At 41.0% G+C, this 24,218-nt stretch overlaps 1 protein-coding gene across 1 annotated transcript in view; it reads left to right on the plus strand.

Annotated features, from left to right (window-relative positions):
• Positions 1 to 1,043: 1,043 nt before the first annotated feature.
• olfm2.S (olfactomedin 2 S homeolog) overlaps positions 1,044 to 24,218 on the plus strand; it is a 143,510-nt gene continuing 120,335 nt past the window's right edge. The window contains exon 1 of the mRNA XM_018256268.2: positions 1,044 to 1,224. Within this exon, the coding sequence (XP_018111757.2) occupies positions 1,084 to 1,224 (141 nt within the window). The 5' untranslated portion in view covers positions 1,044 to 1,083. The remainder of the gene's footprint in view (positions 1,225 to 24,218) is intronic.

Consider the following 24,218-nt stretch of genomic DNA (forward strand, 5'->3'; position numbering starts at 1 on the left):
TTTCCTAGCTTTGACTGTTCAGATCAGTAGAAGGAATGACATCACTGCTGACATCACACAGGCTGCTGATCATCTGGTGTGTCCATGAAAGAGAGGTTAGTTCAGGGTTAAGCCATTGAGAAACAAGCATCAGTGAGTTAAAGCCTTGTATTTGTTACTTTATGACATCAGTGGGTGATAAATATGTGTCTGGTGTTATCTTTTATTATACTGTATCCCTATAAATACAGGTGAGCTGTTTCTAACATTAGAGACCTGTATAGAAACGGGAGCATGGTTTTAGTATATATTTTTGTCTTATGAAGCAATTATGAGAATCAAAGGCAGAAAAGCTTTGAAAGACAATGATGTTGATTTTTTGTAAAGGCAAAAATGAAAACAAAATCTTAATGTAAAAAATTGATAATGTCAAAATAGACTGATAGCATTAAAGCAATGTGTGTGTTTGGGGTATGAGAAAAGCTTGCAATAGGCAGATAAAAGTAGGGATAGGAACTGAAACTGTCAGAAAAAAAAAAGATTGAGAGAGGGAAATAAAAAGGAGGGACATGAGCTTAAAAAGGGAGGGTGAGAGGGAAATTAGATATCGAAACACCGGGAAGTGGCAGAAGGATCTTACATGAAGAAGGATAGAGATAAGAGGAACGCCGGTCAATGCACTGAAGATATAAGGAAGGGGGAGACAGAATCATCATATGGGGGAATAGATGTAAGATTTGAGCTGGAACACAATGGGGGTAAGCTGAGAGAAAAGGGAAATATATTGAAGGAAAAAGTGGGATAGGTGAGGTGACAGCCAAAAAGTGATGGGACTGAGAGTGCAGGAGAGGAGAGAACAGACAGACGGGAATTTCTGAGAAAGAGATCAAACTGGCAGAAGAGGAGTGAGGGAGAGAGACACAAAGGAGGGACAGAGGGCAAGAACAGAAAAAAGAAGGGAAGAAAGAAAGAGAGGGAGGGAAGAGAGGACTGAGGGATTAAGGGTGGAGAGATAGAATGAAGGGGAGGGAGGGAGAAAGAGAGGAAGGGACAAAAAAACAGAGACAGGAGGAAGAAGGGAGGGTGGGTGAAAGGAAGAGGCGGATGTGGAGGGATCCTGAAGAAGAGGGCAGGATTAGCCCTGGGGGTCTATGTAGAGGTGTGAGGAGCCCCCCTGCACCCCATAGGATGCACCTCTTAACCATGATCTTCTTGCTGCTCATGTTACAGGCCAGACTGACTCAGGTAAGCCCAGAATCTCTGTCTGCTGCTGCTGCTGAATCTATCGCTGTCCATGCTCAGTGGTGCTGAAGCTGGCCTGTCACACAGGGAGGGGGTTGTGGGTATGGGGGGGTTGCTGACATTGACAAAAGATCCTCTCTGTATGTGTGTGTGTGTGTATCACCACCATTGTAGCCTATGCACCCTCTCCATCTGCAGGACAGCAGCAGCTCCCATCTAAATGTATTCAGAATAATTGAATTCATTGCTTGGATGCCTATGGAATGCCTAGCGCTGGAGCATTCTGCTCGGAGAGGCCCCTGCATAAAAGCTGCTTGTTAGAAAGCAGCATGAGGAATAAGCGAGTGCTGTGCAGAAAGGTGTAGCTCTGGGCAGCCTGGGTAGTGTATTGTGCATGCCAATGTGTAATACAATCCCTTTTCCCTCCCCAGATGCCAAGAGAGTAAATATAAACTGACTTATTAAGTGGGAGATGAAGTCGCTTAATTAATCAATTGCCTGATATCTATCAATGTTAAATAATTACACACATATTGATGTACAGTAGTATGGAGTGTGCACTGCTTCACTCCAGTTTAATCATTATTCCACATATCTGTTCATTGATAATGACAATACTACATGCAATACATGACTCCACGTCACAGCCTTCCAGATGTTGTCGCACTACAACTGTCATCAATCCCCACCCCCTACCTGTTTCTTTGTGAGTTGTAGTTCGGCAACAGTTGAAGTGCCTACGCTGGGGCAAAAGTGAATACTTATCTTGGGTATGGGAAGACTGCTGATGAGTAATGGAAAGGTCTCAGTGAACACTCGTGACTGTATGTATGGGTTACAGTGCTAATACATCTTGCATTGTGCATTCATGAGAGCATCTCTACTCTGATAGAACACCTGCTGACCTCTATGTATTATGAATGTTGAATGCCTATATCCCAGTTATTGGAAATGTATATATACATGTGTAGTCTTCACTTGCTACACCAGAGTTCCCAAACCTTTGCCAAGTACAATTAAACCAGTTGTTGGCTGAGCCTACGAATAATTGTCGTTTTTGTGGGCTACAAGTATGACTTAGGGCAGGGGTTTTCAGACATATTGGCCCATTATGTTATAGGAAGGTTACTGAAATGTATAAGATTTGTTGTGTTTCCAAATCAACTCCAAATTGTTTTTAAGTTGGGCATCCAAGAATATCTAGACTTCAAAAAAGAACGCACAACCAAAACCTCAAGCCTAAACCCTGCACACTGTTTCCTTCCCACTCCCACAGGTCAAACCTTACAGTTTGGGTACTTGTGCCTAAAAAACAGGACTGGATTTACAAACAAGCACCCCTTGCCCCGCTGCCATTCATTGCCCCCCGTCCCCTCCCCTTCCTCTGTGCACATACACAAATTTTTAGCATCAGGTTCAGAGTACTGAGGATTGGTCTACAGGAATTTTTAAAAACTATTGTATCTCCTGTTAATCCCCAGTGCTTCTAAACCAGCGGTCCCCAACCTTTTTTACCTGTGAGCCACATCCAAATGTAAAAAGAATTGGAGAGCAACACAAACATTGAAAATTTCCCTTGGGATGCCAAATAAGGGCTGTGATTGGCTATTTGGTAGCTTCTATGTGGACTGGCAGCCTACAGGAGGCTCTATTTGACACTTTCCTTAGTTTCTATGCAGTTAAAATTTGCTTTCATGCTTGGAATTCAAAAATAAGCACCTGCTTTAAGAGCAACATCCAAGTGGTTGGAGAGCAACATGTTGCTCACGAGCTACTGGTTGGGGATCACTGTTCTAAACCAATGCCGGTGTGGTTGGATGACATGCCCTCCCCTAAAATTTTGCCGCCCTAGGCCTGTGCCATTATGGCCTTTCCACAAATCCAGTCCTGCTTTAAAGGGTTGTTCACCTTCCAATAATTTTTTTGTTCAGTTGGTTTCCAACAGTTCACCAGAAATAAAGATATTTTTTCAACTACTTTCTATTTTCTATTTGTGACCATTTTTCTAATATTGAAGATTAAAATGTAAATTTTCATCCCCTTTTGTCTTTCTGAAGCAGCTCTGGCAGGTGTGTGTGTGTGTGGGGGGGGGTCACCGACTCTATAAACTGTTCCAAACTTGAACATGAGTTGAATCATTTCTTAGAATTAATACGATAGTTGCTAATATTCCACAAGGGCTGCTGGGAAATGGATCAATTGATGGATTAAATTATAGGACGCTGAAATTTGAACTTCAAAAACGAAACATGAAAAGTCTTTATTTCTGGTGAAGAAACTTAAAATGGCTAAACTCAAAAGTGTTTGGAAGGTGAACAACCGTTTTGCAGTGCCTTGCGTGCATACATTAGTTCATAAAAACATGGTAATAGTTATTCAGTACTGTTCTTTCTTGGGGTCAGAAATGTGCAGAATGACCAGAGCAGAAGTGAAATTCTTGTGGATCCATCTCCTCATGCATCGGAGCAGGTCATTCATTTTTTTTACCAGGTCTGGTTTTAGGGACAGACCTTTTTTTTGTATTTTTGACCCTGATGAAGACCATGTAACTGTATAATGTAACTGTTTTTGTGAATAAATATCATATTTGCTTTTTTACACTATAGAGTGTCCTTTTTCTTGATTTTGTGTGGTTTTACAGAAGAGATCAGAGGCCCCATTAGAGGAGACAATGTAGATAAAGTAAATTTTGTTAGATTTTTGCAATTTAAATATATATATATTAGTAAGGCTGCAATGTGTATACCCTTCCAGCTTTACATGTCTTGCCTTGTTATTATACATTTTGCTGTTAGTATCTCTCTGCTTTCCATCTGAACTCAGTGGTCTGTACCCAACCATGCATTGTTTCACACACGCACACACATATCTATATTTGATGCATTATAACCCTCAACACTTCTCTGTTCTGTGCTCTTCAATGTCTTTCATGCACTTATGTCCAAACAAGAGCCCTTTCTCCATTGTCAGACTTTGGTCTGAGCTTCCCACTCATCTGGAAGGTACATTCTCAAATCTCTCTCCAATGCCACCTATGAATCTCCTAAAGATACATAATCTTTATTTAGACTGTGAGTTCTTTGGGACTGGGGATGCATTTATTTATGTTTGCATTATGGATTAATCACATAATGGCACAAACACTAATTGTTTTGTGTGCCCCCCGCTGTGCTTTTCTGCATGTATATTTAATCCTGTAATGTGTTGTGCGCATACTATAAATATCAGATATTAAAGAAAATCCCTGGCAATTTTGCGGATAACTGAGTTGGGGCATCTTGCAGATTTGGGAGGCAGGGAAGCCAGAAGAAGGCACCTAATAGATGTACATGCTTGATAGGCTACCTAATGCAGTCATTTATTTTTGCATTCATGGCTAACACAGTACAAAAGAATGATGTCTTACACGCCATTTATTCTATCTAGCAGCAAGTCAGCATCTCCAATAAACTAGAAACAACTGTGTGTGAACAGCTTATGATGCCATTCCATCTATACCAACAAAGCAGGGTGTGTTAACAGTATTGGACTGGCCCACAGGGATACCAGGAAAACTCCCGATGGGCCCTGGTGTCAGTGGGGCTCTTGTTTCTAACAGTTTAGACTATTTCATTTTCATTTCCTATTACTTTATGGGAAAAGAGAGGCTTAATAATGGAAGAATAGAATATAGTAAGTAAATAGATAAGTCTAGGAGAATAAAAAGGTTGAGTGAGGAGAGGAGGAATAAAAATTTGGAAAGTGGGCCCACTGACTAAGGTTTTCTGGTGGGCCCCTGGCATCCCAGTCTGACACTGTGTGGTAATGAAGTAACCTGGGGCCTAGACTTATTCATTGTTCTCCCCCAAATCCATTGGGGCTTTAAAGTTGATCTTATCTTGTAGACCAATAAACATTTTGCTCTCCCACCCTTATAGATGTTGCTCCCAAGGGATTTTGTTACCAGCAGGTGCTTATTTTTTAATTTCTGGCTTGGAAGCAAGTTTTAGTAAGAAGTACGAAGTAAGGCCAGAGTCTCCTATAGGCTGTCAGTCCACATAGGGGCTTCCAAATAGCCAATCACAGCCCTTATTTGCCTCCCAGAAACTTTTTTTCATGCTTGTGTTGCTCCTCAATTAATTTTGTGGCTCAATGAGGCTATGAACAAGCAATATGGGGTGTGTGTGACTTAATGAATTACTTTGTGGCTCACCAAAGGAGACAGGCTTGTTACTGGTAGGTTCCATTTCAATGTTTACAAAAAGAACAGAAATCACAGGGTTATTCCAAATTACATAGCAGCTGGGCTTTGCTCCCTGCTTCGGACGTGAGACCTTATTATTTTAATGCCACCTGCAGATCTCCAGCTGCTGACCAGTTTGATGACAGTCGAAGACTGCAGGTTGCACAGCCTGAATATAATGTAAATCTCTGAGGCACATTGGGGTTCCTTTACTTTCCCTCTGCTTTAAACTTCTCTGAAAGTCTTGGCCCCTGGGTACCTTTGCTTGGGCCCTAGTAAAGACAGCACTATGTGATATATGCTTGCAGGGGTTCCAACTGGTGATGGGCGAATAAAGGCATGGATTCACAATGAATATCCACATTTCGCCGCCAACTAAACTGCTGCAAAAATTCGCCAGTGAGAAATCCGCCACAACAAAAAAAATTGCTGTGCGTCAGAATTGTTGCATACATAAAAATGTCGCGAGTCAAAATAATTGGGACACCCAATGACTTTAATGCATTTGGACAAAATAGTCGTACATATAATAATTGTAATAATAATAATTTGTCGTGCGTCAAAACTATTTTGACGTCCATTGACTTCAATGTGTTTCGCAAATTTTTCACCGTTTCGCAAATTTTTTGGCGAAATGCCAGAGATTTGCCCATCACTAGTTCCAACCAGCTCAATTGGATAAATAACCAAGGCAGGATTTGGACATCGTTTTCATAAAAGTATTAGTATTAGAAGCCCAAATGTCCCCGGCAGAATAATTAATATTGTTACTTTTTAATTACATTGTTTGTAGGAATTCTGCATCGTCATTGTGCATCTCAGACTGTAATTAATGCCTTCTTGATATAATCAATTACAGCCACAAAGAGACTGACATTCTGTTACAGAGCTAATGTTTGTCAAGATCAGATGTGACTCAGATACTCCAGTAATAGTCTGACTTCCTAGTACTCTAGGTACTAGGAAGTCTGAGTATCTGGTAAAATGAGACATCTGGATTATGCTGTATAGTTGTGAAAAAGTTGTTATTTTTTTGAGAAAGATTTTTTTGTAACATCCTTTCCCAAATGCATTTGAACCTTTAAATATAAGCCAGTGAATGAAAGCATAAAGGGAATATATTAACCCCATAATATTTGTAATATTTCTTTGTAGTACCCATGGGAAGGAGAATTAACTAGCCCTGTTTTATATCCAGATGTTCTATATACATTAGGTCCTAAAACCTCATGTTCCTGCCTGGGATCGCTGCAGCTGGCCAGCTGCCACTTACTGTTACAAACATTGGTATTCCTGGAAGGTTTGAGCCTGAAAAACACTGTTCCCCAGATAATAAGGTTTCCAATTACAGGGGATCTGAAACCTCAAAAAACTAGTTTTCTCTTTAAAAAATTAAAGAAGATGTTCTTGTAATTGATTTTCCAATATACACGCATTGCATGTTTTCAATGATTTTAAGGAATTTGTAAATGTATTTGCTATTAAAAGCAATGCCTGTCTCTTCCCCTGCACTTTCCCTCACTACTCCATTGCAACACAGCTTTCCTACATCTAAGACTCCATTTCCCACAATGCCTTGATTGTTCTGTGATCTGTGACTAGAAAGATGGAGAATAATAGAAATGTGCATGGCATTGTGGGAGTTGCAGTCTTGACCAGAGAAGAGTTGATTTCTGATGTGCTTGAGGCCCCATATAACCAAATGGTTGGGCCTTCTAACCCCAAGAGCAGCATAATACGCCTTTATAAGTTCAGCAGGAGCATTGATATTGCTTTGCCTGTGTGAGGGTCCAGATATAGCTGTATAAAAAATGTTTCTGTCTGTTCCCCCTAGTTCTAAAATTTGCTGGCCTTCTTAAATGTCAAATGATGTTGCATATTCTTTATCCCTTTGGCTACAGTGAACTGGACTTTGTTATCTAGTGCTTCCTCCTTGGTGTGGACACTGTAAGGCCCTGCCATTAAAGTCCTGGATGTCCTGTCTGTTGGTGTCTCCTGTAGCTTTAAGGGCAGAACTCTTTGGATAAAGAGGTCATTCTGCTTCTAGTGCACAACAGAACATCCATCTTTAGTATATTACTAGTGATGGGCGAATTAGCGCCATTTCGCTTTGCCGAAAAATCTGTGAATTTGCCACGAAATTTGCGAAACTGTGAAAAATTCGCGAAACTGCGCCGGCGTCTCGTTTTTGACGCCGGCGCCCGTTTCGCGAATTTCGCGCCTGTCAAATAAATTCACCCATCACTATAGATTACCCTAATTGTCACCACTTGGCTTAAGTATAACACAGATCCTGTGGGTAGTATAAGACTGGGTGCAAGGAATCATGATGTTTCCTGATGGTTGACCCGGATCTGCCCTTGCATCAAAAAATCTGATATGAATCATCCTCACAGTAAGCATAGCAACATTTCAAATCCATGAAACCATTATCAGCCACTTCCATTGATGATGTATGGTAGGGCTGTTCAACTGGTGGCCCTCATATCAGATGGAGCCCTTTAAAGGACCTTTATGGTCTCCAAAACTGCTCAAAGGTTTCAGTCTTCATTACGTTAAAATTTAACATATTAATATATAGTGTATAAAGTAACTGGCCCACTAAATAAAATAGTTTGAGAGCACCAAATTATTAGAAAATTATCATGGAAGGAATTGTCTAAAGGGAGCTTGGCTATCTGTATCCTCTTGCTTGGTGCTTATTCTCTAGTCCAGGGGTCCCCAACCTTTTTTACCCATGAGCCACATTCAAATGTAAAAAGATTAGGGGAGCAACACAAGAAAGTTAAAAAGTCCCTTGGGGTGCCAAATAAGGGCTGTGATTGGCTACTTGGTAGCCCCTATGTGAACTGGCAGCCTACAAGAGGCTCTACTTGGCACTATACTTAGTTGTTATGCAATTAAAACTTGCTTCCAAGCCTGGAATTCAAAAATTAGCACCTGCTTTGAGGACACGGAGAGCAACATCCAAGGGGTTGGAGAGCAACATGTTGCTCACGAGCTACTGGTTGGGGATCACTGCTCTAGTCCCTAAGCAATGAGCTTGTCAAACAATCTCAGACACTCTAACAGGCATTTTCTACAAATCACACCATAACTGACCTTTAATCTTAGTATCCCCTCCACCCTGTCAAGTGCTTTCAACTTCAGTTTAGGATCACACCATCTGAAAAGAGTACCAGAAGTTCAGGATATTTTATTGTCATGTTTTTCCCCAAATTCTGCATTTTCCACTGACCTTGGCCACAATTCATCTTTATTTAGTAATAAATATGTTGAAAAAAACATTCTCTCTATAACTGTACACAGAAGGTGGCCTTAATGGTTGCCTTTTTCTGAGACTTCCCCATATATTAACTTTTCAGCAATACTGATCGGGTAATTCAACAAGTTTAGTGACCATGAAAATATGCTTTCACTCAGTTTTATGGTGTGAAATTTTATGGAAATTGAAATGCTTACACTATAAATACATCTCAATTAACCTTTTATTTCAGAGTTGTACCCACCCTATTGTATGGTCAAGGCAATGGCTAATGGCGAAGAATACTAGAGCAATGGGAAGTGACTTGTATACTTCACAGTTTGGGGTTTGCTTCAAAGACATATGAGGAGGGCTGAGGTGATCAAGGGAGGATAGTAATGTCAGGAGCTTCAGGGAACACACCTCATTTTGCAGCATTGAGTCCAGCTGGTTTGAGTGTCAAGCTCATCTTACAATTCAAGTGGTAGAAATATTCCAGCTAGCTGAGCAGCTTTGGCTCCAATAAAGATGGTGGTAGAGTCTGGACTCCAGTGGGCAACCCTTGCGTACCTCAGAGACAGGCCTAGGCCCTTAGGAACATCTTCTGACATAGACCCCAAATGCATTCTGAACAAGCAGAATACCTAGGAATATGCCAAGATGTACCTTGAAGAAAGTTCTCTTGGGTGGGGAAGGAGACACAACACTGGTGGTAGAGTAACAGACAGGCAGGCCCAAATAGAACCATGTAGCTGTAAGTGTCCATTTCATAGACAACAGAAGAGAGTCCTGCAATTATATATGTATACTGTATATATCCCCCTGGCCCCATATCCAGCACACTAACAGTAAGTGACCACTTCTTACTGTTCTTTCCTTCATCTGGATAAAGCACCAAAGCTTGCATGTTTTCTTGGCCTGGGTAAATATAATAAATACATTTTCTGGAACTCCCTGACGTGCAATCGTACTGATAAACCCCCCCAAAAAAGTATACTATAAGTAAATATAATTATATTGTCAAAAATAACATTTGATCGTTCCAAAGATTTGTTTTTACAACAAAATTAAGGTGATGTTGCATCTACGAGGTTTAGCACGGATCCTTTTTATGTCGCCTACAAAAAGCAACACAACCAGAACACTTGCTAATGCTTCCCGTTCATACTCATTATTTTTGTTTTTCCACTTGTTAATATTTAATGTCACAAAATGATCCTTTTGCAAGATCTCTCAAAGCTGCTTCAGCTCTGCCGGAGCTCTCAGTGTCAGGTGGGTTTACAGTTTAAAGGTGTCAATGCGGCACAGTGTCCTAATTAAAATACCTGTGTGGGTTAAATTGTCCTTGAAAGAAAACATTTGCATTCAGGTCAAATATTACTATAAGCGGCGGAGAGATTCAATATGCATGGATTATCGTTGCATGTATTCGAACATTTATTTTATAAGCTTGTCATGTCTCACTTATTTAAAGTGTCTCCTCTGTAGTTCCAGGTTGGGGGTGGGGGGAGGCAGATGTGGATGAGTTGTTAACACTTTTTTGAGTTAGGTTGTACTAGGCATTAGACAATGATATTAAGGGAAGTTGTTAGTAGTAGCATAGTAAGTTAGGTTGGAAAAAAGAAACACATCCATCAAGTACAACCTTTTAACTCTATTTTTACCTGCCTAATTGCGTTGATACAGAGGAAGGCAAAAAAAAAACCCCAATTGAATTCTCTCATCCAAGCCCTTCTTAAAGCTATCTAATGTATCAGCCTGTACAACTGATTCAGGGAGAGAATTCCACATCTTCACAGCTCTCACTGTAAAAAAAAATCCCCTTCCGAATATTTAGCCGAAACCTCCTTTCTTCTAATCGGAATGGGTGGCCTTCCGTCAGCTGGAAGGACCTACTGGTAATTAAAGCATTAGAGAGATTATTATATGATTTATATATAGTTATCATATCACCTCCTCGTATGTAGCCGTATTGATCACATGACCACAATGGCCAACAGAGTGAAGCAAGACCAACATTTAGTTTGGGGTGGTATGCCACTGACATTTGTACTTTGAGTACTTTGAGTACAATGTATTTGAGTAATAAGCATAGCACAAAAAATGCAAAAATGCACTGCCTCATGAGTACCAAGACTTAATCAGGTGTTGTGTTGGTGCTCCAACAGGTAGTCTTTAGAGGTCAATTATGAATGCAACCTCAAGAGCAGTTGTGCCCAAATTGACACAAATATTGTGCCTATTGTTCATTGAAATTACTTGCATCCAAGCATTCACCTTATACTACTATATACAGATCTTCTGCCAAACCCCATTGTGTCCATTCTGCCTCTTCTGTCATCATGAGAAATCAACACTATGGAATCACAGAGCTTCCCACAATGGGTTGTGTCTACAGGAGAAGCAGACTTGTGCTAATATATCAAATGCAAATATCACTTTAGCATTTAAGTGATGTAGCCCCAACTTGCATTAAATTTGCAGGTATGCGGCCACAATTATAGTAGAATTCTGGAGAAATGTTGCATTTTGGGTAACAATACACAACTATTTGCATTCAGAATTGTGCTTTGCACATGCACTTGTGGTTGTAAATGACCCTTTAAGAATTTTATTTTGGAAAAAAAATGGAAGAGGTAAGGAGCAATATGGTGGGAAACATAGTAGGTGCAACCAGGTAGTTACTTTAAGAGGAATGGAGGACGTGACCAGGAATGTATAGATTATATTTCTCCAGTCAGTGAATAAGGCTGGTACTAAAGAACACATATTTGTGGTCTACAATGCAAATCTACAATGCAGCCCCAAGCTAGCTGATGCCTCTGCTAAAAACTGAAGCTGAGTTGGAATTTATGGAGAAGACAGTAGACATGTCATCCAATTTGATTTTCTCTAGGAGATCATGGGTTTTAATGGTCCAACCCTGCCATTTGATGACTTTATTCTGTGTTACATGTGCTTGTAAAATAAAATATGGTTTTCAAACAGGCAGGCATCTCCTTTATGGCAATATATGGACTGGAATTTCTGTGGGCTTTGCTTTAATATCATGATGTTGGTCATAAGCACTTTGTGCAGACCATGGGCAATAAGCATCCCTTAGATATTTCACCTGGCCCTCAAGCCATAATATCTCATGAATGCGTGCTTTAATCCTTGAACATACAAGTTATAGACTTCCAGATCTGATTCAACTAAAACTCCCAGAATGCTCAGCTAGTATTTGATGGATAAGGATGATACAATTTCTGGATTTACAGTGACTGGCTTGCAGCCTATACATAACTTCTTCAGACCCTTGAGTAGATTTATCTGTCCCCCATAAATTTCAGGTTTATTATAGTCCACATGTACAATGCAGAAGCACATTTTAGTGTCTGATCAGAAAAAGATAAGATTTATAATAGGAGGCTATTATATGGAGAGATAGCAAGTCCAGCAAGAGGTTATTTAAGACAAAAGAAGAAGAATTGTTGCTTTATATATGGAAGCACTGTAAATGAACCAATTGTTAAATAAGTCTTGCCTATACGTACAGATTATTGGAGCCAAAGACAAATCTTGCATTAGAGATAATTGCAATTACAGCTCTAGTACAAGGAGCAATTGTGTTACAGTTCTATCAGAGAGAGGTGAGATAGGTTAGGTACCGACCTACTGACAGACTGATGAACACTACAACATTGTTATAATCTGTAGGGATGTAGCGAACGTCGGAAAAAAAGTTCGCGAACATATTCGCGAACTTGCGCAAAAATGCGAGCGGTTCGCGAACGGTTCGCGAACCCCATAGACTTCAATGGGAAGGCGAACTTTAACATCTAGAAAAGACATTTCTGGCCAGAAAAATGATTTTAAAGTTGTTTAAAGGGTGCAACGACCTGGACAGTGGCATGCCAGAGGGGGATCAAGGGCAAAAATGTATCTGAAAAATCTGCCTGTGTGTGCTTGGAAGAGATAGTGTAGGGGGAGAGCTGTTAGTGATTTCAGGGACAGATGATAGTAAGTTTGCTGGCTAGTAATCTGCTTGATACTGCTCTGTATTGGAGGGACAGAAGTCTGCAGGGATTTGAGGGACATTTTAGCTTAGGTAGCTTTGCTGGCTAGTAATCTACTGTTCTCTTTAAACAACTGCCATACGTTGACCTTGTAGGCATTGTTTGCCCAGTTTTTTTGGACGCAGCCACTGAAGCACAGTTGCCAGAAAAAATATGCCATATAAATGCTGAAAATAGTCATTTTTCGCCATACGTTGACCTTGTAGACATTGTTTGCCCAGTTTTTTTGGACGCAGCCACTGAAGCACAGTTGCCAGAAAAAATATGCCATATAAATGCTGAAAATAGTCATTTTTCGCCATACGTTGACCTTGTAGACATTGTTTGCCCAGTTTTTTTGGACGCAGCCACTGAAGCACAGTTGCCAGAAAAAATATGCCATATAAATGCTGAAAATAGTAATTTTTCGCCATACGTTGACCTTGTAGACATTGTTTGCCCAGTTTTTTTGGTTGCAGCCACTGAAGCACAGTTGCCAGAAAAAATATGCCACATAAATGCTGAAAATAGTCATTTTTTGCCATATACGTTGAGTCAACGTATGGCAAAAAATGACTATTTTCAGCATTTATATGGCATATTTTTTCTGGCCTCTGTGCTTCAGTGGCTGTGGCCAAAAAAACTGGGCAAACAATGCCTACAAGGCCAACGTATACACTACTACAGCGGTGGATACGGATTACGTAAAATATATTATGGCTGCTTGAAAAAAGTGACTCCGGTGTTTTTTCTGGAGACGGTAATATTATGGATATTTAGACAGAATGTGAACAAGGTCACACAGCTCGATGGCGGGTTGAAGAAAACAGTGTGCAAATAATGCCTACAAGGCCAACGTATACACTACTACAGCGGTGGATACGGATTACGTAAAATATATGAATGCTGCTTGAAAAAAGTGACTCCGGTGTTTTTTCTGGAGACGGTAATATTATGGATATTTAGACAGAATGTGAACAAGGTCACACAGCTCGATGGCGGGTTGAAGAAAACAGTGTGCAAATAATGCCTACAGGGCAAATAATGCCTAAAAGGTCAACTTATACACTACTACAGCGGTAGTAAAATAAAAAAAAGTAAAATAAAAAAAAAAATGAATATTAAAAAAAAAAAATTAAAGTTGGTGCTACTGAACTACTAGGAGCAGCAGATTAGCACACCAGTCCCACTCCCCAACACTGCTAGACTAATAGCACTGGGCTCTTATAGTAGTAGTAGTAGTAGTAGTAGTAAAACAACAAAAAAATAAATAAAAGCAGTCCTTACAAGGACTACTGTTATTGCAGCAGTCAGCAGATGAGATCAGAAGCAGGACAGCTGCCCACTGCAGCTACATACAGAGCACTGCAGTAGAAGGTAGATTACTAGCCAGCAAAGCTACCTAAGCTTAAATGTCCCTCAAACCCCTGCAGACTTCTGTCCCTCCAATAACAGAGCAGTATCAAAACGATTACTAGCCAGCAAACTTTCAACTGTCCCTGAAATCACTAACAGGCAGCAGCTCTCTCCCTACACTATCTCTTCAGCACACACAGGCAGAGTGAAAAAACGCTGCAGGGCTTCGGTTTTTATAGGGAAGGGGAGTGGTCCAGGGGAGAGCTTCCTGATTGGCTGCCATGTACCTGCTGGTCTGGGGTGAGAGGGCAAAAAAAAGCGCCAACAATGGCGAACCCAAAATGGCGAACGTCGCGCGACGTTCGCGAACTTCCGGCGAGCGCGAACACCCGATGTTCGCGCGAACAAGTTCGCCGGCGAACAGTTCGCGACATCTCTAATAATCTGTGTAAACACCTGACCCGGCACCAGTACCTGCACTGCAGCCGTATATTCTCTGTTACTGATTATGGTTGGAAAATGTCTTGTTTCTATATATCTGTAACCTTGTTTTGAGCTAAGGGGGTCCAGCCTGTTGGCCAATTAGGGGGAGATTTGGGGTGAGTGCTTATTTGTACCCTGGGTACCCCAGGAACTATAGCAGGATGACTGTTACCCCAATGTTTCTATATATCTGTAACCTTGTTATGAGCTAAGGGGCCCAGCCTGAAGACTAGTTAGGGGGAGATTTGGGGTGAGTGTTTATTTGTACCCTGGGTACCCCTGGAACTATAATAGGGTGACGGTTCTTCGGTATCTATTCTTGTTACAGGGTCCAGCCACAAAACCAGTTAGGAATAAATTCCTACAGTATAAAAATACTTTCCCTGCACTGTATGCCTTTTTCCTAGATTTCCCCTAACAAGAATTTAATGCAATTCTACCTATGAAAGAAATAGGAAATGCAGAGCCAATGCTTTCTCTAGTTCCATAATGTGCCCAAAATACATTACGACAATGCAAAGAAAGGCAATAACAGTAATAAAGGGAATGATGAAGTTAGACTGGCCAATTTGCTACAGTTTATATTGGAGAAGAAATGCTTCAGTAAGTATATGATCACTATTGGTAAAATATAAGGAGTCCATATAAGCTGTGATTCCTTTTTCACCAGTGAGCCATACCTCAAAACTGTTCCATTTTTTGCTGGACAGTCCCAATTTTGAAAGCTCAGCCCGCAGTCCCAGATTGTTACTGAAATGTCCTGACTTTCTCTTTGATCTCCTGCACTGAACAGCCAGAAAAAGATACAAAGTTTCTAAAACTTAACTGCACTCTGCACTTAGATACTTTCGTAACAATTTAAGATAAGCAAAGATACAACTGTAACCATTTAAGATAAGCCGGTGTCTTGTGGAAACTGTGACTTGCAGCTTAAAGGGCAATTCGCCTTCATTTAGCAAAACTGTAATAACACATAAAAACCACAGAAATGTGTTCAAACTTTCATAACCTGCCAAATTGTGCAAAATGAACATGGTAATTAGGGGGTGTGGCCACCAAATGGGCTTGGTCAAAAAATTTGCTTTTCTGCAAACTATTTTGTCCCTCTTTCTATTTCCAAAATGTTGGGAGGTATGAAGACATAGGAGGCAGATTTACTAAGGTTCAAAGTGGCCAACTATAGCGACAATTCGCTAGCGTGAGCACCCGCAGGAACACCACCAATTTACTAACAGGCACAGGCACCAATTCGCTAGTGAAACAGACTGTCACTAGCGGACATTCACACTCTATCGCCAGGCGACTTTTTACTCTGGTGAACCGACGTTACTCTGCTAATTCACTAAAATGCGGATTTTACAGAACGTTACCTCTTACGCCAGAGTTGCCTTCGCCACCTCAGACCAGTGAATTGCTATAAAGCAGCTTACTTTTTTGGGTAAGCGGTTTTCTCAACACATTTTATGACATATGGAACATTAATTTTACATACAACATTCCAACATTTTGAAAATAAAAAGAGGGACAAAAAAGTTGGTGCATACAGTGTGGCGTTTTTTTTGTCCACAACCATTAATGTGGCCACACTCCCTAATTACCATGTTAATTTTACAAAATTTGGCAGGTAATGAAATTTGGAACATATTTCTGTGATTTTTATTCAATTATTCAATTATTTTTTGCTAATGAAGGTGAATTGCCATTTAAGCTGTGAGTCTAACTTCTCCCAAGAGATTTCTTATTTTATATTGTTACAATTACTTACAATTACTTATTTTTTTTCTGCCGGTTCAGTGCAGAGAAAATCAGGACTTTCCAGTACAAAAGAGGGGCTGTCCCTCTAAAAACAGGACAGTTGGGAGGTATGATTTTACAGAGGGCTCATGTGTAGGACGTTCTATTAACTCTCTTGTCTTTATTAAGGTTCCCTGGAAATGTGTAAAATAAACCAGTAACTTAAACCATTTGCAGCAACATTTAAAATAAAGACGTCCGTATAACTTTAATTTTCCCACCCTATGCAAATTGACCTAAGCGCAAGATCACTAGCGAAGTTTTGCTAGGCACAAATGAACGTTAGCGCAACTTTACTTTGAAATGCTCGCGCTGCCGAAGTAACACTAGCAAAAAGTTGCGAGCAGTATCCCTTTAAGCACTATGTTGAAATGTTAGTGTTACATAAATGAAAGTTATTTAGTGTTACATTAGGAAGTAACAAGAATCTACAAGTTGCAGGAACATGACTAGAAAGTGGATTCTAGGCATCACTTTGAATGTATTACAAAGATGTAATGAAATCTAATAAAAAACAACATACCTTCCAGTATTCTGGCACTGTAACATAACTGTATATTGTTTTCAAGCACATACTTCAATCATCCTCTTCCTATTGTCTCTGGCTCTCTCACGGTGCTCTCCCTCCTCGCCCCCACTAGTGTTATTTACCGGGCCTGCAATAAATTAGAGTCGGGATTACACTACTCGGCTCAGAAGAACAATTAGGCTGTTATTTCCCTTGCCTGTCAGCTGGGCCCTGTTATTATCCGCAGAGCCCAATCCAACCTCTGAACACTTTGCTGTGTAATTATAGCTACACTGTGAAATCAATGCCTGCTGTGGGAAGATGAATGGGCTCTGAGGCCTGGTGACACAGACACACCATTCAAAGCCTTCTGTGTCCTCCTAAAGCTTGGCACCTGGTGCTCATCCAGACTCCCAGGCAGCAACTCTTACTGATGCTTTTGGATCCTCTGCGATACTTAGCGGCTTGTCATATAGACGGTCACCATTAAAAAGAAGATCCATTGTATTTGGCTGATTTCAGTCAATCGAGAGACGTGGTCCATTGCAGCTTTGGAAGCCAAAACTCTGCGTTGCTTTATGGCAGACCTTATCTTCAGTGACATGACAGGGTTTGCTTCAGGGAAAATGTCTTTGCACAGCCACACTGAGGGAAACCATTTCCTAAATTACTACAAATTGGCACCAAAATGTGCCAATAAACTGAAACTACAGAAAAATACTCTGCCGTATGTTAGAATTGGGTGGTCACCTGGTTGGTATTTTATTCTTTTCAAAGGCATTAAAAGAGAGAAAAAATAATAAAGACAGGAAGGCTTTCTCTTCCATAGGTGGCAACACTATGTTAGAAACTAGTTTGAGTCCAGGGTTAAGCTCCCCATAGTCACGACGATTCTTCTTGCCGAACTACCGATTTTATCGTGCGGTTAGTGGGATTCGAACGATCGTACATCTTACGATTTTTCGGCCGACATCTGTCAGGAAATTGATCGGCCAGGTCAAAAAATCTTTGTCGGTCCCAGTACAATCTATCTATGTTTGCAGGGCCAAGCAGGCAGCTCCCCTTTGTTTTCCTGGCAAATTGGTCTTTTTAGTTGATGGTAAATTCGTATGATCGCTCGATTGTTCTGAGAAGATCGTGGTCTCACGATCAGGATCTGATCTTTTAAAAATCTCAACATCTATGGCCAGCTTTAGAAGGGGGTTGTTGAACTGAGAGCTGTGAATTTGTGGAACTCTCTCCCTGAAGTGGTTGGACTGTAGGATTGCCACCTGTCTGGATGTGACCTGGACAGCTTGGTTTTCAGTAGGGCTGCCCGGGTCAAGACAGTCCACTCGGTTTTCCAAAAAAGGCAGGATCTCCCATGATTGACATGGTGATCAGCCAATCGCTGGTCACCACGTCATAGCTCCACCCATGTTACACAGCATGCCCTGTCCACAGCGTCACTGACCAGCCCCAGTGACATCATTGCCCCTCCCTCTGTCCAGATTGTGAGCCGCACAAACGTGGCAACTCTATTGTACTGAAAGACATTAAATAGCTTCAAAAATGAGTCAGAGTCCTATTGAAGATTATCAGTACCATGTTGATCCAGCGACTGGTTCAATTGCCCTGTTGGAGCCAGGGAGGGGATTTTATCTCTATTAGAGGTATATTGGAGGAAGGGTTCACTTGCACAAAAAGTTGAACTTAATATATGTGTTTAAATGGTTTCATGCATATTAGATGAGCTGAAATGCGGGGAAACAAAGATGGCGGTGCCCATGGGAATGACGTTATGACATACTGCCGCGTGACATCAACGCGTTGCGGTTTACCATGAAAATTTTAGATAAAGAGATGCCAGCATCCTGGGTTTAATGCCCAATTATAGGTTCTATTTCTGAAATGTTCCTGGGTGCTCTAAATTGCCATTTGACCTCTTGCTTTGTTCCTGACTTTGTTGTTTGTTATCTGTCCTTGACACTTGATTGGAAATAGACTCTGATCTATTTTACCCCTTTGGTATTGCGAATTGGACTTTTATCTGCTGAATCTGCATAGCTGCTTCCTTCTTGGTCCTGACTCCAACCTTCTATGGCCGTCTGTCCCTGACACCTAGAAACTATATATTTATGTATGCATGGGTGTAACCATTTATAAAAAATAGGGCGTTTGGTGAAACAGAGATCATTGACAATACAACACCCCTCAAAAAACATATTTTTACTTTCCTATTGTTCAAATTTACAATAAACTTATTATCTCACATTTTTTTTTGGACGAAGAAATTAAAAAAATAAAATGGTCACAATAGTTCCTCAAATTAATTAAAAAATTACAATTGTACTGGATGCCCTAAGGGCAGAGACACATGTGGAGATTCGAGGAGATTAGTTATCCGGCGACAAATCGTCTCTTCTTAAGACCACTAATCTCCCCAAACTGCCATCCCACCGACTAGAATCGAAATCACCGGCTGGTTGGCATTTGGAGCGCTTCGTTTTCTGAAGTCGCCCGAAGTTTCCTCGACTAAATCTCCCCGAATCTCCATGTCTGTCTCTGCCCTAATGAGTAGCTGCAAGAGGCTCTGAAGGCCACATTAAAAACTCGGGACATTGACCTTTTGTTCTTGTAGATAAGCCAATCTTGATCAGTTGGTGAGACTTTGGGTGAATATATATTTGCTGTCCTAGACAGCCTTGGAATGATACACCAATCATGTTCTGTATTTGTATAAATCTCAGGTAAGAAGGGCACTGACCTTCCGGTTGGACTTGAACTGAAAAAGCTTAACGAGTCTTCCCCCTGAGCCGTAAGAGACTTAGCTGCGGACTCAAGTCAATAGCAGAAATAAGAATTTGCATAAATACACAAGAGAACCTTATGATAAAATCTCCCGATAATTATTTTCCACTATGTCTATGCAGAGGACATAAGGGCATCACTTAATATTCGGAAAAAGGATATTTCCTCTTCAAATGCAGAAACGGTTTTGTACAATGAGAACACCGAAGTTGGGAAATTCTCTGACAAGTGCAGTTATAATGGCAGACCCAATACATAGTTTTCAGAAAGGGTCAGATGCCTTTAGCAAGTGAGAGAATTCAGCATCACACGGAGAGCTTTTATTGTCTTCCTCTGGATCAACTAAAAGCTTATTAGAAATGGTTTGAGCAATGAGTTGAGCTTGATAGGCTGTTGTCTTTTTAACCTCAGTAACTATGCCAGCGAAATGCAATTCTATGCCAGATTGGTTTCATACAACTCACTTGCTTTATACTATATACAGAATTATGTATTAGTGAAGCAGACCCTGACTGCTTTTCAACTTTGATTTCACAATAAGTGATTTACAGTAAAGCTCAAAGCACACGTAGCTTTATATTCTAAGCCAATAAAAACCTCATCTATCTCCTACTATAGTCCTCATCTGATGCCATTAGGTACTGTGCAAACCATATCTGAACTGAGATACAAAATATGCCCTGTTTATTAAAATGAAGACATTGTCTATGCCTTCTTACAGAAGCCTAACCAGTGTTTGTCAGCATACACAGATGGCCCTCGCTAGTACAGTAACATCAATGGGGGACAGACACTAAGCAGCATTTTTTACCACTTTGTTTATGAGCAGTAAAAACGCATAAGAACAAAATTCTGCAGAACATCATCAGTACTCACCAAAATGTCACCCTTCAGTTTAGCTCATATCACTGCTACAGATTATAAAAAACATTGGTGTGGACCCTGTAACAAGAATGGATACCATATAACAGTCACCCTGTTATAGTTCCAGGGGTACCCAGGACACAAATAAGCACTCATCCCACATCTCCCCCTAACTGACCTTCAGACTGGGCCCCCTTAGCTCATAACAAGGTTACAGATATATAGAAACATTGGGGTGACAGTCACCCTGCTATAGTTCCAGGGGTACCCAGGAGACAAATAAGCACTCACCCCAAATCTCCCCCTAACTGGCCTTCAGGCTGGGCCCCCTTAGCTCATAATAAGGTTACAGATATATAGAAACATTGGGGTGTCACCCTGCTATAGTTCCAGGGATAGCCAGGGCACAAATAAGCACTCACCCCAAATCTCCCCCTAACTGGCCTTCAGGCTGGGCCCCCTTAGCTCATAACAAGGTTACAGATATATAAAAACATTGGGGTCACTCTGCTATAGTTCAAGGGTACAAAGATACAATCATTAGAAATCTCCCCTTAATTGGCCTTCACTTTTGGCCCACTTATAGAACAGATGCAAAGAAACATTCAGGCAACAGTCACACTGTTATAGTTCTAGGGGTCAAAACCGTATTGCAGCCATATGCTTTTCGTATCTCACAGACACTATTAATCATAGGCTCTGATTAAGTGTCTGTGAGATAATAAAAAACTTGTAAGGCTGTGCCATAAGTCTACCAAATAAACTACAATCTTTTTTACACGTCTGTCTAGAAGACTGCTCTCTGAGTGCCTGCTCTACTGCAATACGGTTTGATCGGCTCCGTTAGCTGAAGGTTCAGGGCACTGCACCTGGACCTTTTCCAATACTTGGTGAGTTAATACTTTTTGAGACCTCTTTTGGTGTATAGTTGTAGGGGTACACAGAGAAGGAAATAAGGTGCCGAATGGTCCATTACATGGTCCTGAATGTTGTTTAGATGTTTAGCCACAGACATTAGTTGGGATAGGATCATATATAGTAGTTTGTATCACCTACAGTAGCTACACAAAGCAAGTTGAGTTCTATTATTAACTGGAGAATGAGGCTATTGTGATATACGGTGGTGCACAGGACTTTTGAGTACAAAATACACGACTTAACTCCATACAACACAATAATCCCTCACTATTTTCATTTGCTCTACCTCAGCTTTGTATAACTGAGTTTTCCCTGAAATCAAGTGTAAAGGTACCTGGTGGTCCAGTGGTGTGGGGGGTGCCGCCACACTCCCTGTGGGGACGCACGCAGCCACAACTTTCTTCGTTCTGATGCGCAATTCAAGAGATCATGCGACTCCTTTTGTTCAGCACCGGTGCATGACGTCATTGCACGCTATGCGAAATTCAAATATTTAAAGGGCTCTCAACCTATTACTCATTATGTACTCATTGTCTATTTTCAATAGTTCCTGGATGCGATTTCTACTGTTTCTGATCTGTTCTTGACCCTGCCTGTCCCTTACCAAGTCTAGTTTGCTGCCTGTCCTGGACTTTGCCGTGCACTGACTGTTCTCTTGGACCTTGTTTTTATACTGCAATATTAGTGTATTGACCTAGCTAGTGACCTTGACTACGTCTCGTCTTCTGATTGTCTACTGCCCTGCCTGTTTGGTATTGACTCAGCCTGTCCCTTGACAACACTCCTTCTTCTCAGTTCCTCTTGCAAAGGTATTGTTCCCTTGCCTGCCCAGAACTCTCTCCTCGGTCCTCCCACATTAAGACCTGGTGGCATCTGAGTAGGGGAGGGCTCTTCATGAAGCAAAAGGTGGCTGTTATAGGCAGAAGAGCTGTGACCGAAACCTTGGGGTTTGTTCTGGGTTTGAGAAACCGAATGTAGCACCAAGGTTAATATAAACGTGGTCCGCATTTTAATGCTATAACAACATATACTCTTCTGAGCAGGATGTCCACTGCGTGTAGGAATATTGTTGGTTGGATTCACTTACATTAAGAGACAAAAGCATTACGGAGGTTAGGCACTGATGTTGGGGATCAGGCCCCTCTCACAGTTGAAATTCCAATTCAACCCACTGGTGTTCTACAGGGTTAAGTGTAGGGTGCAGGACAGTCTAGTTCATCCACTCCAACCCAGGGACGGAACTAGGGGTAGGCAGAGTAGGCACGTGCCTAGGGCGCAAAGCTCTTGGGGGGGCGCCAGGCATGTACCTTGTCTGCTGCCTACCCCATGTCCAGTCCCCGCTCTCCCCGACTGTTCTCTCTCCCAGGCATTTTGATATTCAGCTCGTGTGTTGCGCTGATTTGTGCATGCATGCACTCTGTGTCGACTCGCTCATGAGTGCACTGTGTTGATTCTCACATGCGTGTGCACGCCGTTAATTTGCGCATGTGCACACAGCAATACATGCATGTGCGCGCCCAGCTAGTGCAGTGACCGGCCAGGTTGCCTAGGTTGCCTGGCCGGCCCGGCCCGGCTCTGCTCCAACCCCAGCAAATTCACCCTCTATGAACCTCTCTTAATGCATGGAGGAATTATTATGCTTGCCCTTCCCCAAACAGTTGAAAAGGCACTTGGATCATTGAGACATAAAATATTGTGCGGCTGGATATTTTTTACAAAATTGAGTAAATAGCTCATTTCTTCTTTCTACCAAGCCCAGAGCACAATGTCTGTATAATGTAATACATGTTCTGTACATTTGCATGTGCATCCGAGCAGAATTAAACTAAATATTTTGAACACTGAGGATAAAATAATTATCAATCAGTAAAGTGAATAATTAGATTAGAATTTGCATACATACTGCAATGCAGAATAAATGAGAAGGCTAAAATAATGACAATATGTAGGATTAGAATAGTTATAATAATAAGTGAGGTTCTTTATGGCTTATGAGAAAGCAACCCTTGAATTAGCTTGATAGAATCAGCAGGATAAATTGGTTAGAATCAGTTGGATAGAAGCGTTAGAGTCAGTGGGAGAGAATAGTTGCAAACAGTGGGGTTCAATAGTTAGAACCAGCGGGATGTAATAATTAGTATCATGGAACTGTTGCACTATAACCATAAAATAGGCAACACGGTAAAGTGTAGTAGGGTGTTATATTCTGTTTACAAGGGAGGAATACATAAGCACAGGTTTAAAGGACCACTATTCCTCCATTTTTACATTTTGTTTGGTTTTCTAATGAAAATATGAATAACTCAGAGCATATTTTCTTTTCTTTCTTGCTTTCAACCCTGACATCTATGAAACTGTACTTGACCTAAGCCAAGTTTCCATTGTCTTTGAAGGTCAATGGTCACATGTTTTCCTGTGACTTCCTATTGGGTTAAACCCATGGCCCATTTTACTTTATTTTACTTTACCATAACCTGCCCATAGAAACAGCATAATAATTTGCAGCGGTAGGTCTTTGCTACTAAATGCCATTGAGCAAGGTTGAATGGTCTTTGAATGGATTGTATTGAGAACGTAGATCTGCTTGTTTGATAATGTCACCAAATGAGCATTTTCTGTCCAATTTGGTCACATAGTTGGTGGCTCAAATCAGGCTGATTATTAGTTGTAGGCCTATGTAAACATATGTGGATCTTTAAGATAGTCCAATAAAAACATCTGGCCAAGTATCAACCATATATTTGTGTGTGGGGGGAGACATAGTTTTAACCCAACTTATGG

The sequence above is a fragment of the Xenopus laevis genome, chromosome 3S (genome assembly GCF_017654675.1).
Source record: "Xenopus laevis strain J_2021 chromosome 3S, Xenopus_laevis_v10.1, whole genome shotgun sequence".
Classification (NCBI taxonomy): Eukaryota; Metazoa; Chordata; class Amphibia; order Anura; family Pipidae; genus Xenopus; species Xenopus laevis.